Source organism: Odontesthes bonariensis, chromosome 16 (assembly GCF_027942865.1).
Source record: "Odontesthes bonariensis isolate fOdoBon6 chromosome 16, fOdoBon6.hap1, whole genome shotgun sequence".
Taxonomy (NCBI): domain Eukaryota; kingdom Metazoa; phylum Chordata; class Actinopteri; order Atheriniformes; family Atherinopsidae; genus Odontesthes; species Odontesthes bonariensis.
Window position 1 is genome coordinate 4705662 of NC_134521.1, and position 17243 is coordinate 4722904.

The 17243-nt window shown below is 42.1% G+C and overlaps 1 protein-coding gene across 2 annotated transcripts in view; it reads right to left on the reverse strand.

The window, feature by feature from the left end:
- The window catches only part of rabep1 (rabaptin, RAB GTPase binding effector protein 1), a 41748-nt gene that overhangs the window by 22218 nt on the left and 2287 nt on the right, over positions 1 to 17243 (reverse strand). For both annotated transcript variants that reach the window (XM_075487452.1, XM_075487451.1), the window contains exons 2-9: positions 15284 to 15412; positions 14825 to 15028; positions 13842 to 14002; positions 12699 to 12818; positions 10846 to 10981; positions 10344 to 10522; positions 6496 to 6606; positions 796 to 1260 (exon numbers count right to left, since the gene is read on the reverse strand). In XM_075487452.1, coding sequence (XP_075343567.1) covers positions 796 to 1260; positions 6496 to 6606; positions 10344 to 10522; positions 10846 to 10981; positions 12699 to 12818; positions 13842 to 14002; positions 14825 to 15028; positions 15284 to 15412 — 1505 coding nt within the window. The remainder of the gene's footprint in view (positions 1 to 795; positions 1261 to 6495; positions 6607 to 10343; positions 10523 to 10845; positions 10982 to 12698; positions 12819 to 13841; positions 14003 to 14824; positions 15029 to 15283; positions 15413 to 17243) is intronic.

Here is a 17243-nt window from a genome sequence, read left to right on the forward strand (position 1 = left end):
TGAGAGGCCAAACCGCAGGAAAATATCTGCGTCTTCCTATCGTGTAAACGGGGCCTCAGTATCATTTGATAATGTAACGTCTCAAACCAAACGCGAGGAACAATTGAAGTTTGCGTCACTTCCCTAACAGTTGGTAAAGGATATGGCTGAAAGGCATGAACATAAACAGCAAATACGCCGTCTGTTCTCCGACTGAAAACTTTAGTCGTAGCCGAGGAATGAATACAGGATTGAAGTGAAGACGTTTTGTAGAACTGTAACCAAAGCTTGGATTCATTTTCTTAAAATCACGTGTGTGCTTGTGGACCCAACCTTCTGTGGTTATAAACTGAGGAAAATCGTATTAGAAATCCAACATGACATCCCAAAAGAAACAGTTACAGTCTGCAGCCCGCTGTCCCACTTTCAGATGCAGTTCCTTCAATAAACTCACTCAGCTTTTGACCCACAGCTGCATATTCCCGTTAGTTTTCAAGCTTAATTGGCCAAAGAGCACGATGCCTGGAGTTAAAGAGCGGTTTGACAAACAGACTGTTCACTGCCAGTTCAGACCAATTCAGATCTTATACGCCATATAAAAGATGCCGAGCGCACACATAAAACTGCTCAGTTGAAAAATAAATGATTCAGTTTTCCAATCTTTTGGTTTACAAAAAAAAAAAAGAAAAAGAAGAGCAATTTAAACAGTTAAATAAATCTAAAAACCAGTTTAGAAAAATAATTACGTCACTCTGTTATTGATAATCTGCATCTCTGATGTTAAGGTGGAATTAATGAAAGAGCTTGCGTTAGCACCTCTTGCTGCAGCAGGTTCCACTCGGTGTCGCTGACGAGCCGGTAGCCTGCAGGCGGTAAGTAAGCCGTGTCCGGGGCGTGGGAGATGCTGGACAGCAGGGACGCCGTCTCCTCCTGCTCAGGCGTCATGGCTTTGATTGCCTTTTCCTGGTCTTTAGTCAACAAGAAGTGACTTGCCGTCAGCTTGATGGAGCTGATGGACGAGGTTTCCCCGAAACTGCTGTCTGTCGCCCCACAGTCGGCCCCCACTAGGGGCCCAAAGTCCGACTCGTCCAAGTTGCTGGCCGACTTGGCCTTGTGGTTGTGACCGCCGAGCCCCTGCTGTGCAGACAGAGAGGAACCCAGGCTGTCCGTCGACTGGACTCGTCGCAAGTTGTCCTTGTAGGGGTCCATGGGACCGGCCCCCGCGACCACCTCAGTGTCCAGGGAGTGCATAGAGCCGTGAGTGCTGAGGTTGGTGTTGTTCTGAAAGAGAAGGCAAACGTATTCATACAACACGCTTCAACCACAAAGCAATTGAAAGTGCAATCAAATCAAGTATCGACAGCATTACTCACAAAATAGTAAAGATGAAATAAGACAAATTTCGAGTTTTTGGTATGGTTTATAAATGGTTATCCCCCATTAACACACTCATGGACCGAAAACAAAGTTTCAGTGCAATCTGCTGGTTTCCTTAGCTAGGAAATTGTTTTTGAATTGGCTCTTATATGAACGAATTGGATTATTTTATGAATAATTATGATTACAATTAATTGAATTCCAATTGGCTTGAATTGGACTTTATTATCTAAGTGCCTTGAGATGACATTTGTTGTATTTGGCGCTATATAAATAAAAATGAATTGAACACAGCACTTCTGAGTCTATACAGTGTTACAGGCATGGCAGTGTTTTTTTTCCCCCTGTTACACACATTACCACACGCTGTGTTCGAAACCGCATACTACTCCTACTACTCATACTGACTTTTTTCCCAGATGCATACTAGATTCTCTGAAATGTTGGGTATGCATCATGAGGTTACTACTCATACTCAAACTACCCAAGATGCAACGTAACTTGACGTCGTCGATCGTCATTTCCTGTCAAAACGGCAGTTTCAAGCTAGCTAGCTAACGAGGGTAGGTTCACTTCCTGTTTTCAAAACAAAAGCACCAATTGTATCCTAATGGCTTTCCCTATGATAAAAGGCAACAGGTATTTTATTTTGGTGAAAATAACCGGAAGTGCGTTGCTCACTGCAGCTAGCTTTAGTAGCGCCGAATTCGTCGGAACAAAATTGTAAACAGCCGGTATTTTGTCAGGTTTTCAACACGTTGGGGATCTAAACGACTACTTTCTCACCTGAAAATGTTTCAAATGTTGCTAAAGTTTACAGAGTTTAGAGCTTAAGGGAAATCAGCTTCAGGCCGGCTGATTTCGGCTCGGGCAGGAGTGAAATGCATTGTGGGTAAACGCTCTGCATACTGTCTGATCGATGAGTATGCCGTATGCAAGTATCTAGTGTGTAGTAGGCGGTTTCGAACACAGCCAGTGTCTTGCACTTTGAAATGCGGTCTCGCCCCCACGTAGTTTCCAAAAGTTACAATTGAACATGGATTTTTAACCAGTAGCCATTTGCTCCAAAAGCAGTAATCTGTCAGTCTAAAGGGAATTCAGAAACATCCAGATGGGCTTTTTTTCTTTTTTTTTTCCCCTCAAAGCACAGTGCTTCTGGGGGATGATTATGCAAATCTGAATGTGGTCTAGTTAACTATGGTGATATAACTTTTTTTGGTCTTCATTTGAAGCCTTTTAAATAAGATTCAAACCAGTTTAGAGCTGCGGTAGAAAGAGCCATCCACTTTATTCGTCTGTGGAACAGTGTGCGACACTGAAATTCATTTAAAACCAAGACATGATCAAGTGTGTGTAAGTCATTAGTTAAACAAGAGCAGTCTCAGTGCTGCCATGTGGACACAACCCTGAGTGGAAGATGTCAAAACAGCTGCTGAGATTAAAGGAACTGGTTCAGTGCTGAAAGATGGCTTTTTCTACAATTTTAACAAAAAAAAACAAAAAAAAAAAAACAATCCCATCTGTTACATACATTGATCCGGTGTCCGATCTGATAAAAGTTAATATCCAGGCTAAAGTATAACTCGGTGCTTTAATGTCAGTCAAAAAAAATCATCTTAACTAATGATGAATTTAGTAAATAAGGTCAATATCTTGGTCGGAACATAAGGACTACACAGAATGTAAACAGTTCTCCTTCCAAGCCAAAGTCAACAGCCTCTATTCTCACACAGTATGGATAAATCCACTAACCATGTTCTCAATAATGTCTACAAAAAAAGTAAAAGACATCTTTACATTGCAAAAGATGGACGTCTCTGAAATTCTTCCGCACAAACATCTTTAATGAACCCAAAACAAGAAGCCCGTTCCTTCATTTTCTCTCTTTACGCGTACCGGCACTGAAGCTGCTCGAAATCAGGAACAGTTTGTTCAAAATGCAGCTGCCAGCTCATTACCTGCTCTTGGTCTCACATTTCCAGTAGAATGTAGAATTAAAGCCAACATCCTGTTGACTAATTAAAGGGCACTGCGTGACCATGCCCCAGGTACATTTCTAATCCTGTTCCTCTTTCCACAGCTCAACCTTTTCTGATCTTCAGGCGCAAAACTAAAGAAGGAAAACACTGGGTCAAGATCAAGAGGCTTCCTGCTGACTAAAGAGAGAGTTTGAACTAAAATTCATCCTCCTCTGGCTGTTTTTCGCTTCTCGTTCCGTTTTCTTACACTCAGGCTCCAATAAGTAGGGATTCCCAACAAATAGAAACACAAGATCCAAAAAGAAAAGTCATCTAATAAGTCAGCTCCCAGCTGCTATTCCGCTACATCTGAAGCCCGGGACACACGGTGTGACTTTCAGCTGTCCTAGATGAAAGATGACCTAAGTGAGAGAATCGCAGTTCCACTGGACGGTGAGAGAAGTTCAGAGAGTACTGCTGTCACAGTTCTGGGACCAAAGATAGCCAAGGACAAAGAAATTTACAATCAGCATCCCACTACATGACTGCGGCTACGACCCACCAAAGCGTGTAGAAGGTAGCCAAAAAAAAAAAAAACTGAATTAAACAACACAAATCTGGTTAAATGGTGGAAGCGGAAGCCTAGTCTTTGTGATGTGTCAACCGGCTCGTTTCATGACGAAGCCAAGAAGGAACCGCAGCTGCGAGTGAGAAGCAAACATTTTACCTCACTGTGATGTTTGCTCTTTATCACGGCAGCCTGGAACAGTTCAGCAGGTATTGTTATCGTACAGTCACACATCAAACATGATGTCACAGCAAAGCTCACTGGATTTGAATTTAACTTTAAAGATGGCTAAAAGCACAAAGAATGTAGCTGCCTTAAAGCTGCAGTCTGCAACTCTTTTTCAAGCATAATGCCTGGAACTGTCCGGGGATTCTGAAAGTAGTACATTAAATACCCCAATACAAAAAAAAATGAGTTCTCTAGGTCTCCTATATGTCCCGCTAGGTCCCTCCAAAGCCAGCAGGTTTGTTTACAAAATTACAGACCGGACCGGTAAAAGGTAACCAATCAGGTTTACGAGCTGGGCTCTGCTGCCTGTCAATCACCGATTGTGCACGCACGATACAAGGTAGGCTCGTCCCCACGCTTATTTATCTAGACTATTGAACTTCATTACGGGCTAGTCTACTTACTGTGTCTTCCATGATCGCAAATGACAGGTGAGTTGATGAATGAGGAGTCGTGTGGGCGCATCTGGTGTGCACGTAGACGTGCACGAGTCATGTGTTTTGAAGGGGCGGGACAGGAAGTTGAATAACTTTTTAGTTTTCGGTTAAAAAATAAGCATTTCTTGCATTTTGCGACTACGGAGGTCACCGTTTTCAACTTCAAGCGTTCTGACAGATCATGTAAACTCTTAAAATGCCAAAAATTAGGACTTTACGTATGACAACAACAAATCTTGCAGACTGCAGCTTTAATGCTGTGATCACTAGAATAAGATGGTCAGGTCTGAACATTCGTGAAGACATCCTCTAGTTTGGTACGGAGCCGCACAGAAAGTATAAATAACTTACATTATTTCCGTTTTATTTATTATTAGGTTTTTTTATTTATTTTGAAAAATGACCGAATTCTCTCCATTACATCCGTTTATGACTAACTCTTGACACGTGTCAAGATGCTTGTCTCGGTCACGTGATACATTAGCCGCATTCGGACAGAGCAGTTCTAAGAACAGTTCTAAGAACGGTCCTCCTTGAATTTGGTTCTGATAACTTTCCTTCCCCAGCGGAACTGTTTCAGTCCGCATTCCCACATGAGTCGGACCTTGATAGGGACTGATGCGGCGCAGCCGTCTGCGACAGCGACGTGTTACTTTAGCGCCACATCCAACAACAAAACAAAACAAAACCCGGTAAAAGTAAGGAGAGAAGAAAAAAAGCTCCACAAAGAAGCTAACATGGAGAGCGGGGAGTGTTCCTTTTTTTTTTTTTACAGATGTAGCAGCTGGTTGTCTGATTTTTTTTATTGTTTTTTATGTTTGTCTCTTCATGTTTCTGTTCCTTTTTTTCCCGGTCTGGTTCGGCACTATCACACTATCACATCATGTTAAGTATTGTAACAAAAATAAATAAATAAAAATAAGGAGTTGATGGGCATCAAGGGGAGCTTTACATTCATAAAGCTTCCCTTGGCATAGCAAATGTGTTTGGCATAAACGGTATTCAGATTACAATTCTGCTGCCATAATGCTGGACAGGACAAGGGGTTAAAAAAAAAAGATGTGTTCCTATGGAAACCAGGTAAGCCCCAGCCTCGGAAAAGGAGCTAAAATGGTTATAGGAACTGAGGGCCGTGGTCCCGAGTTCCTGTATGTCGGCCCCGTTCCTAAAAAGGTTCTAGGAACTGCCAAAGGTTCCTACAGTGCGAATGCAGCTAATATGAATATTAAACCCACAAGCTAGCAAAATGAGTAAAAAACAGACGTCTTTGGAAAGTTTCTTTGCAAAGGGGAAAAGGCCCAGTGAGGAGACAGAAGAAGAGCCCATGACCACTAAGAAAAAGAAAGCTGCATTTAACATACAATACCAGGAGACCAACATAAAATGTGGATTTATCGCGACAGGCGATTCCCACGCACCAAGCCCGCTCTGCATAATATGCGGCGACCGGCTCTCCAATGAGGCAATGAAGCCTTCAAAACTGCTTCGCCACTTGGAGACCAAGCACCCTGCATTAAAAAACAAGCCTATCATTTTTACTTTGTTGTATTTATCCGGCACACCTTAAAGGCCGGTCCATGAAAATATTGTCTGACATTAAACGTTCTCACTAAAGTCGAGCCTAAATGCTAAAACACCTTTTTTTCTGACTAAAGAGCAATGTTACACTTAAGTGATATAGAAAACAACCTCAAATTTCCTTCTCAACTCAGCTTTTTTTAGCCGAAGCACAACTGTATGAAGTCCAAGCAACTTAGCGATGAAGACAAAAAAAAAAAAAGAAGCAAAAACACTTACATTTGGGATGTTTAAGGCACAGTTGGGGTCACAAAATGTTCTCAGAAATAAACACAGACGAGGACAAACATGAAGGAGAAGCTCGCATTATAATACAACGGGCTGATCTCTCCCCTAAGAGAGGCGTATCGGATTACACGGAAGCTCATACCTCCTCTACGCTCAGTCTGAGGAAGAAGTCGTCCAACGGCTCAGTGTTGTCTCCTCCATCCTCCTCCTGCAGGTCCTTCACTTGGCTCAGCCTCTCTTTTTCATCTTCCTCCTTAAAACAAATGCCACGTTTAATCCTACTTTTTTCACAAAACAGTTTTCTGGGTAATTCACTTAGAATTACCCCAACTTGACCTCTTATTCGATAAACCTGTCAAATCTAATAAAGCCTCCTCAGCTGACTGTACGTTTAATTCCGATTTTCAAGACTGCAGCGGTTGCAAACTAGGCTCCACTTTATTTTCAAAACGGGATTTCAAAGAGGTTTGGCTGCTTCTAGTAAGGACGGTCTTGAAATCTTTATATTGATATCACATTAAGTTTCAAAGCTGCCAGGATTTTGCGGATTTGGGGGGGGGGGGTGTATGGTTGAAACTTAAAATGCTTCATTTTGCAGCAGCTAATTTATTCAATTTGCATCCAAACATGGTACATGTGTTTGACAAAAGTTGCTTGAAACATACAGAAGACTATGAAATATGGAGATGGGCTGTTGGAAGGTTTTTCACCGATCTCTGTTCAGGGATATTGGAAAAGGTCTAACAGCTCTAATGATGCAGTGGGATTGAGTATGTAAGACGGGAAAAAAAGCCAACCATATGCAAAATCGGATTGATGCTCAGGGGATTGAGGGACTAACTTAACAACAACCTTTTTTGGTTGTAACGTGGTACATACACTGGAAAACATCTAAATCTTACCAAGCATATTTTTCTCATTGAGTATCTCATTAAACTTAATATCAGACAACTGCCTAACAAGTACCATTTCAGCAAGATATAGGGACTTGTTTTAATACAATACATCTTGAATATCTTGTAAAGTGAAAAAGTCTTGAAAACATCTTGTTTTGAGTCATATTTCATATGAAACAAGCTTTTTTTTTCATTTGAAGAGGTTTTTAACCTAATTTCAAGATCACTTTTAACTCAAAAGTCCTAAATATCACATTTTATTTCAAGAAATCTTGACAAGCAGATTTTCACTAGTTCCATTGGCAGATTTTTTGCTTATTTCAAGCAAAAACGCCTTGTATTTGTTGTTTTTTTTTTACCTATTTTTCGAGGGGCATTTTTTCCAGTGTACTGGAGTAAAAACACCATGGATTCGTATTGTGAAGAAGAGCCACCAGCGCTCAGAGGCGCTTTTAGGGCTGCACATCCCAAGTTTTAGGATGAACTACGCTCACTGGATTGAGCGTAGTTCATCATTCATTTCAGAAAAATATAATTCTTTCGTAAATGAAGACGTGCGCCCCACAATGCTCCAACTCGCAATCGAACCAGCAAAAACCGAAAGCGTCAACGGACATAGATCACTGACGGATGTCAACAATAAAAAGGGTAAATCTCGTTATTTTCGGTGCTCAGTCAGGACATAACAATAGCAAAAAACAAAAATAAATAGCAAAACACTTGAGAGGTTCAATAATTACCAAAGCGGCTCCAACTCGCTGGGTATAAACTCTGAAGGTACCCTGCAGTGCCAAGACTTTAGCAGCAAATCCTTTAAGTCCCATTGGTCGTGAGCTAGGCCCAGTGATTCATTCAAACGCCCTGCGGCTGCTTCACGATTTGTCCTTCCTCAGATTACTGTCAGCAGGCATTCACCACCGCTGACAGGGAGCATCAGGCCTTCACGTTTTAGAAATGCTTCTCTCGACATCATGACCCCCTCAAACTGTCCCACCGGGATCAACAAATACTGACGCACATCCACACATGACCAACATGACTAATCTAATCAGTTCCGGCTTTCCTCGGTCCTTCCAGTCAGAGGTTGCGAAGAAGCCAACAAGATCACGATTGTTGCCGTTGGCATTCAAACCTCAGTTGGTGGACTTTTTCCCCTTCCTTTGCCACCCCAGAGCAGATGAACACGTTCATTTTACTAGAGCTAAGCTCACTTGATGGGGCAAAAATGAAGAGGCCCTCTAACCTAACTCGACTGAAAACTAAAGCCCGTTATAGCTCCGGTGATGTACCTGGTAGGGATGGGAATCGAAACCCGGTTCTTGTTGAGAACCGGTTCCCAGTGTTTGAATTCCCTGGAATCATTTGGCGATTTTGCAAACGATTCCCTTATCGATTCCAGTGGGCGCGAATGATGTCACCACGCAACGTTGCGTGATGAGTCCAGTGCAGCCAGCAGCCAACAGTAAACATGGCGCCCAAGCGGTACAAACGCTCAAAAGTTTGGTTACACATCCCTAAAAAAAGACGACAATAGGGCAACTTGCAAAGTAAAATATTTCACCAGAGGGAGGAAATACTACCAACATGCAATAACTATGAATGAATGTCGCGTTTTCGATCCGCTCCGGACTAACGTCGGCAACGTTAGCAACGTTAGCATGTCCTCGGCTAACACTGCAGGTAACTAACTAACAAACACTGCCTATCATGTTAGCGCCATTTGCCTCATTGTAAAACCTGCTGTTAGTAACGGTTAAGGTTAAATGAATGCCTTCTCAGGCATTACATTTAGATGAAATCATGAGAGACAGAGCCTGACTGGCTCAGAGCCAGAGGCTGGTGGTACTACCCCCAGTTCACCTCTACCTCCAGCTTCTCCTTTCACCAGAGCAGGAAGAGTTAAATTACCCAGGCCAGGATAGACCAATGTGGACTAGTGATGCTCCGATCGATCGGCCGATAATGCCCAAAAATAGCCTGATCGGCGATCGGAAAAATATGCCGATCAAAAAACCGATCACGTGACGTAAATTACTAGCTTTTTTTTTTTTTTGACTTAAATTACTAGCGACCACTTTCTAATGTGGTAGGTGACGTGTGTACAGAACCGAACAGGCAAAACCTCTACAGTGCATCTCGACAACATGACCTCTCCTGTCTGGAATTTCTTCAAAGTGTGTCAGAAAGATGTGAAACTTACTGCGGTCACGCCATCTGCGCTTCGGAGAGGCACGGTCGCGCTAGCTACACTTGAAAATCTAGTGCCCGTTTACATCGCGTCGTACGGTAAAGTGTGTGAGCGGATTTATGGTGCATTCAAGTGGACCCCGTAAACTCAGAAATCTATATCGAAGTTGATTTTTCATTTGTTGGAATACATACACCTGTCATTACTTGGTTGTTTTTTTACTACATTCTTTTTAATGATTAAAACAAAATGATAGAACAAAATTATTGAAGCATATTCAGAATCAAACTCATTTCTGCATAGTCAGATTTGAAAACTTCATTTAGAACCAAATCAAAATGTTCTCTGCCGACTCCACCAGATTCTTGTTCTACATGTCCCCAGCTACCTCTGTGGTGATTTTCAAGTCATTCCACTGCATCATTGTTTAATAATCTGATGTTGAAATCATACCCAGTGGATGATGTATATGGGCAGATTAAAATATTAATAGAAAATAAAAAAAACAATTGTTTTCTGCAAACTCCACCAGATTCCTGTTCTACATGTCCCCAGCTACCTCTGGTGATTTAATTTCTATAAATGGTGCACTCTCTGCTAGATGAAAGGCATGGAAATGTCAGATTCCTTCCATGATCGGCAATCGGGCAGATCATGATTTTGGTGATCGGTAACTGGTCCAAAAAATGCTGATCGTAGCATCACTAATGTGGACCTCACCGTTGTTGGGTTTTTAAGGTCATGACTCGTGTTATTTCTAAACTAAACAAAGTTGATGCTAATCGACCGGTTTGTTGTACTTTTTCTCCAAATGAGAATCGATAAGGGAACCGACAAAGAACCGAATCGTTACGCAGAATCGAAAATGGAATTGGAATCGTAAAAATCAATTCGCATCCCTAGTACCTGGTCTTTCTTCTTCATCTCCTCCACCTGGCGGAGCTGTTCTGAGGACAGCACGCTCTCTATCCTCTGCATGTCCCTCATGAGGAGGCGCTGGGACTCGAGGAACTGGTCGTTGGCTCGCTGCCACGTGTGTTTCAGTTGGTTGTGCTGCTGCCGCTCCAACTCCAGCTTGTGACAGACTGTGGCCACGCATAGCAGAGACATGAAAGAGAGCAGAACGTTAGCAGCTGTGGTATCCTGCATGTGCTTTAAGCCTAAAACAAACCCCACCCCCACATAAACGGTATATGAATCTTATTGCAGACCTTCAATGGCAAAGATAACCGTGAGAAAAGCGTGAACTGACCTAAACAGCAGTGTTACTTTTTCTTAACTGATAAATTGATAAATGGAGATGACTTAGGACCTCGGAAAACAAAAACCGAGCCCCTAATGTGTCCGGACAGTCATAATATCTTCTGTTTATCAAAAAGCATCCAGAAAAAAAAGCATTAGAAAGTACCCTCATGAAGCTCTTTCCTTAGTTTCTCAGCATCCTCCTGCAGGACCGATTTCTGAGTGTTCAACACGGCCACATACATCTCCAGGTCCGTACGGCACGACTTCTCGGCCTCCAGAACATGATTGAGCTCTTTAACCTGAATAAAAAAAATTGGTTTATTCTCTATTTTAAGCCTAAAATCTGTGTTTAAAGTCAACAGGTTACTCCTCTCCAACTCTGACAGCTTGCATTGGAACAAACGGCACGTACAAAACTAACTCAGGCTTTAGAGAAGAATATCTAAACATTTGGTTATTAGTTTTTATGCTGCACACATGGAACAACCTGAGGGTAGTCGGGCCGTTAAAATGATTTGTTGATATCATTTATACACGTTTCTTGTTCTGCTTAATCCACCACCCCTCAGCGCTGCAGTTTAAGGGCATAATTACACCAAGGAGCAGAAAAAAGGAATACCAGCCTCGAATATAAAACACAGATTTAATTTTCATCTGCCACTTTACTAGGAACACCTGTTCATTTGCTTGTTAACACAAACAGCTAATCAGCCGACCGCATTGGCCGCAACTCAATGCATTTAGGCATGTAGAGGTGGTCAAGACAACTTGCTTAAGTTCAAACCAAGCATCAGAATGGGGAAGAAAGGGGATTTAAGTGGCTCTGAACGTGGCATGGTTGTTGGTGCCAGACGGGCTGGTCTGAGTATTTCAGAAACTGCTGATCTTCTGGGATTTTCACACACAACCATCTCTACAGAGAATGGTCCGAAAAAGAGAAAATATCCAACTGCGTGACGCTGTCATGTCAATATGGACCAAAATCTCTGAGGAGTGTTTCCAACACCTTGTTGAAAGTATGCCACGAAGAATTAAGGCAGTTCTGAAGGCAAAAGGGGGTCCTGATAAAGTCCCTAATAAAGTGTATGTGTTCATTTGTGTGAAATATCCAGTCTTCTTATAGCTCAGCTTTGCTTTTCACCGATGTCTGAAAGCTGAGCACAAAGTGGTGTGTAACACCAACAACCTCGCATAAGGCCAGCTGGCATGGTCATTTGTGCTGGGCAAGGTCCGCTCGTCTCATGACTCACTGCATTGTGCAACTTCTTGTTCGCTGAATCTCTAAAAACAGATGTGGGAGAGCCACATGGAATGCTGAAAAGAAGAGGATGCAGCCCCCAAGACGTCCTCAGTTGGTTTGCGAACTGCCGTTTTAGTCTCAAAGTTTAGAATTTCATTGATGCCAGACCGGAAAACGGAGCTGAAGAGTGACAGTTGAAAGCTGAAGGGAAAAGATGTCTTTTATGGCTATTATCCTTTTAATCATAATAATACAGGCAACCAGCACACTGAACAAAGACAGGGAATTAAGTTAATGACACAATATAAACCTATATGGATATTGTTTTTTTTTTTTTTTTAAACGGGCATCTTTTATATAGATTCTAAAGGGCGTGCATATTTAGCATGACCTGTAGAGCCACAATAGCAAAAAATAACATTGCACCAGTGAAAGCCACAAAAGCACTCTATAGTCAGCTGATAATGCTTTTTTTTTTAGTTTTTTTTCTAGATTAAGTTACTTTAGACATTGCACATAACCACAGCAACTTTTATCTTTGAAAAGAGCAACTGTTGGTATTCAACAGTCTCACACCTATAACACTGAAGCCTCTTTTATGCAGACAAAAGTTTTTTTTAGTTTTTGATTGTGCTAAAAGAAGTGGAAATGTCTTCTCGTGGTTATCACGAAACCTTTCAAATTCAGTTTCCTTTGCGAGAGGTTTTCTGCAGAGTAAACATGATATTAAAGAATTAATTCACCCCGATTGAAGGACGAATTTCATGCCGACTAACCTTGGAGGCCTCCAGCTCCTTCACCCTGTCCTCAGCCGTGGACAGCCTGGCCTTCAGGGCTGCAATCTCCTGCTCCATGGGCATCACCACCGACCGCAGCTTCTCTGCATCCTCCTGAGCCTTCAAAGTGTTTCACACACATTACAAATGCACACAGCCACAAATATATATATAAATAAAAAACCCAAACAAACTGATACTGCATGAAGACAATTTTCCATCTACACGAAATGCATTCGTTATGATCTTAAAGTACATGTTCATTCTATTTCAACGAACATACAAGCAAGACTGATGTAAGGCCGTCACTTTTTCCATTTTCATTACTTTTTTTTAAAAATCAGCGTGAAACTCATGATGGACAGTTGCTAAGATAGGCTCAGAATTCACTCACTCTACTGGAAATAAAAAGTACTTGGAGCCAACATTACCCACAATTCAACTCGAAGATTACTATGTGTTACGCTGGTAGCTACTAATGTCGCCCTGAGCCTTCGACATCAAACTGAAATGAAAAGCAGCCTACAGTCCTTTTCAGCTCCACATCCACTGAACACAAACAGTTGGTTGGTGGTTTTAACACGCGTGGTCCAGGTCACGTTCCTTTGAGATCCGATATATAAGTGTGAGTCAGAGAGGTTTGAGGTTTTATTTAACTATATGCCTCAGTTTTCTCAGACTGCGAAAGACTGAACCTCAGAGAGGTTGCATTAATGTACACAGCACGTGTGTGAACACAGCATGTTGTAGAAGACACAGACTGACATGACGAGTTGGCCTGAAATCTTTAGTTTGAATCTTATGAAAATTTGTGTGGATATTTATTCCCGGGTAGAAATTATCAAATTTACTCGAAAACAGCCTCTGCGCTGAGAGCTCAAAGTATGAAGTTTGGAATCTGTTTGCAAAACTTCAGGATTGGTCAACACACAGAGGAGTCCAGCTGGCTCAGGCATCAGGTACACTAAACTGTTCTGGTATTCATCTGGTTTTTGTTTTTAAACTAAACGTGGGAGGGGAAAAACACACATACTTCAGGCCCATATCAGCACAAAATATAACTCCTCCAGCTCAGAGTAAAACACGCAGTATTTATAGTAGTTATAGAGATTGGGGGGGGACTAAACTACAACAGACACCTACTTTCTTCATTTCATCCTCCAGGTTCTCCTCCTCCTGACCCTCAGTGAGCCGCCGTCTCAGGTCGCCCAGTTCCCTCTCCATCGCCTCGCGGTACTGGTTCCACTGGGCTCGCTCCTGCTCCAGGCGCTGGTGGAACTGGACCTCATACTCGCACACGGTGTCTGTGAGGGGGACACACAATGACACAAAAAAAAAAAAAAACTCTTATGCACATGACACGTCAATTGTTCACATAATAAGTCACGTAGTGAACGACACACGGGAGAGTGCAGCATGTTAAAGTCGGTGGCAAAGGAGCCTGAAGGCGAGCACAGATGTAGCCAGGAGAGACAACTCTGTCTCATTATTACAGCAGCCCAACAATGTGACAAGCTGAACTCAGCAAAATTTGAAAAAAAAAACAAGGAAAACACAAGCAGAGGGCTGTGATTGAGCGGTGTGACTAAGACGGTTTCCCGACGCACAATATGTTTCCAATTTCAGCCGAGTTTTCGTGAAATTCAATTCAATTCATTCATTTAGTGCCAAATACAACAAATGTCATCTCAAGGCACTTAAATAATAAAGTCCAATTCAAGCCAATTGGAATTCAATTCATTGTAATCATAATTATTTTTAAAATAATCCAATTAATTCATTTAGAGCCAATTCAAAAACAATTTCCTAGCTAAGGAAACCAACAGATTGCACCGAAACTTGTCTTCAGTCCAATCTCCCGTCCTGAGCGTGCCAGAGGCGACTGTGGAAATTCAGCTCAATAGTTTTTTGTGTGAAAACAAACATCCACCTCAGCTCCACAGAACACTCCACACAATCAGAGCATGGAATGTAATATCTGGATGCGGATTGTACGGTAAATCTCAAAGAATCTCGGTCAATTCAGTTGAAAACCATGGCAGATATGGGGAAACTTTCTATGGTATAACTCCTGTTTCCATGATGGCTATTCCTGCACTGCACATGTAAACATCAGCTCATTTTACCTTTCATGATGGCCTGCAGTGAGGCCACTTCCTCCTGCCATTGACTGCGGACCTGGTCGATGGCTTCCTGTTTGGTGTTTTCCGACACGGTGGCCACGGCTTTGATGGTCTCGATGTCGGCCCGGGCTTGAGACAGCTGGTCCTGCATGGAGCTCAGCTCAGTCTGGGCACTCTCCAGCGCTGCAGTCTGCCTCTTCAGCTCCACTGGAGGGGATGTGATGGATCAAACAGGGCAGTAAAATAGGCAGAAGGACCAGCCACACTGGTTCACATGCACGTTATGAGTTTTTCAGACTTCGACCTTCAGTTAAACTCTTATTCAGCAAAGGTTCTTGTATTTTTTTTTTTATTATCTTTACGTCCATAGTTTAACAGACCTCTCTGCACTCCCTGGTCAATGATTTAAGCAACGAAAACACGTTACATTGTAAAAACCTGGCTTGTTTGTGAGATCCGTACCTTCCTTGGACATGAAGAGCTCTTTGAACTTGGCTCGTTTCTGGTTGAACTCGGCCTCCAGCTGCTGCTTGAGTTTGGTGAACTCGGCCCTCTCCTGCTCCAGAGCAGCCACTCGCTGCTGGAGCACCTCTGGATGGTGAGAGAGAGAGAAACACCACACGGGGCTGTAGTTAATCAACTGTTCATTAGGTAGAATCAAAAAAAATAATAATCTGTGGCAATCACCATTCATTAAATGGCGAACGTCAGTGGCGCTGTATCATCAGCAAGACGCTAAATCAAAATTTTAAAAATTCATTCATCAGAACAACAGATTGCCTGTTTCTTGCGAGTTAAAAAAAAAAAAAACTAAATATGTACATCGACTAAATGTTTTTCAGACAAATCTGATGAGGAGAACTTTCTTATTTTTTGTTACCCAAAAACAAAAAAATCTGACAAGAAAATAACGTTTTTAAAATAACGACTTTCGGGAACGATTGCAGTGAGCATTTTTCTTCCTCTCTCCTTTGTCGACTCCCCGTCTGTCCTTTAAGACACCAGACGACAGCACAGAATAAATCACTACAATTACATAAAGACACCTAACTAATTGATTAATTCATCAACCTCACAAGTCAAACAGCAGGAAAAGTCACTAAACACGCAAAATCCGTAAAACTCAGTATTTTAGGCATTAGCTGATACTGCTGCTCGGCCATCATTTCAATTCTTTTCATCAACAATTCAATTCAGCAACAATTCTTTTCCTTTTTTTAAAAAAAAGAATAAAGAAGAAGGCGTTATTATGTACCACATACACAACTGACCTGAAAATACTGCCAGTCACTGGTTTTTCCTACACTGAGAGCAGCTCGTACCTGATTTAGTTCATCCCTTATTTAAAAGCAGAGCACAGACGAGGGAGAAAATGACATTCTCACATGCATACGGACAAATGGAAACATTTACGAGCACGAGCAGCAGGAGGGGTTTGGCACAGCTCTGCCACCGTCATGTGATAGCTGAGTAAACTCCATAGAAATTCCATCACTGCTCGTTCACAGTGGGTTCCTGATGCATTTTACCTAAGAGTTAAGCTCTTCTGCGCGGCCACAGGACTTTTTAAAGGCAACCACTACGGAAAACGACACGATTGTGTGCCCTTCGGTAAAGATTCTAATCGTTCAGGCCCAGAACACAAAGAGCACATGAATCGCTATGCAGACAACGCAGCTAATTAACCAAAACAAATTTCACAAAGGATACAAAAATAGATCAAGCTCGGTCTCACTTCTCTTTCCAACAGGTGCAGACCCGTGGTAACATACAGCGTCTGCCAGCTCAACCTTATGAACGTTGGAAAAGTGAAAGTGTGACTGAAAATGGTTCGTCAACCGCATTTTACTTCCAAGCATTTAGAGTATTCCATTCAGAAATGCATTGAATTACTTTTTTAACGATACATCGTTACAAACACCGCACACGTTTTATTCACCCCCATAATCCAATACACCCCCCCTTGATACTTTATAGCTCAAATAGGCTTAACAGCTGTATGTACTCAAACAGCCCCGGGCTCATTTCGTATCTGTATCACTGTGTTTAACAGGAAAATATGTGATTTGCAATATCATTGGTGAATACTGCCATGACTATGATAACATGACTTGCAATATATAAACAATCATTTCAATATATGGTGTAGGGATGTAGGAACATTTCTGGAACCGGGCACGCATCTCGATGCAGATGTTGTTGGCGATTCTGCATCGATGCAGTGGCAAAAAACATCACTGAGAATTGGAAGCCTACACAAAATTATAGTGTGTCAATAAATGGGGATTTTTGAGCCGTAGCCCAAACGATAAAAGGCGTGTGTTACTTTATGTTCAACTGAAGTAAAAGACGAAAGAAGAGGAGGCAGCAGAAGGAGAAGAAGATACACGTCGCTCCTATGTGACGCCAACATTACTGTGAT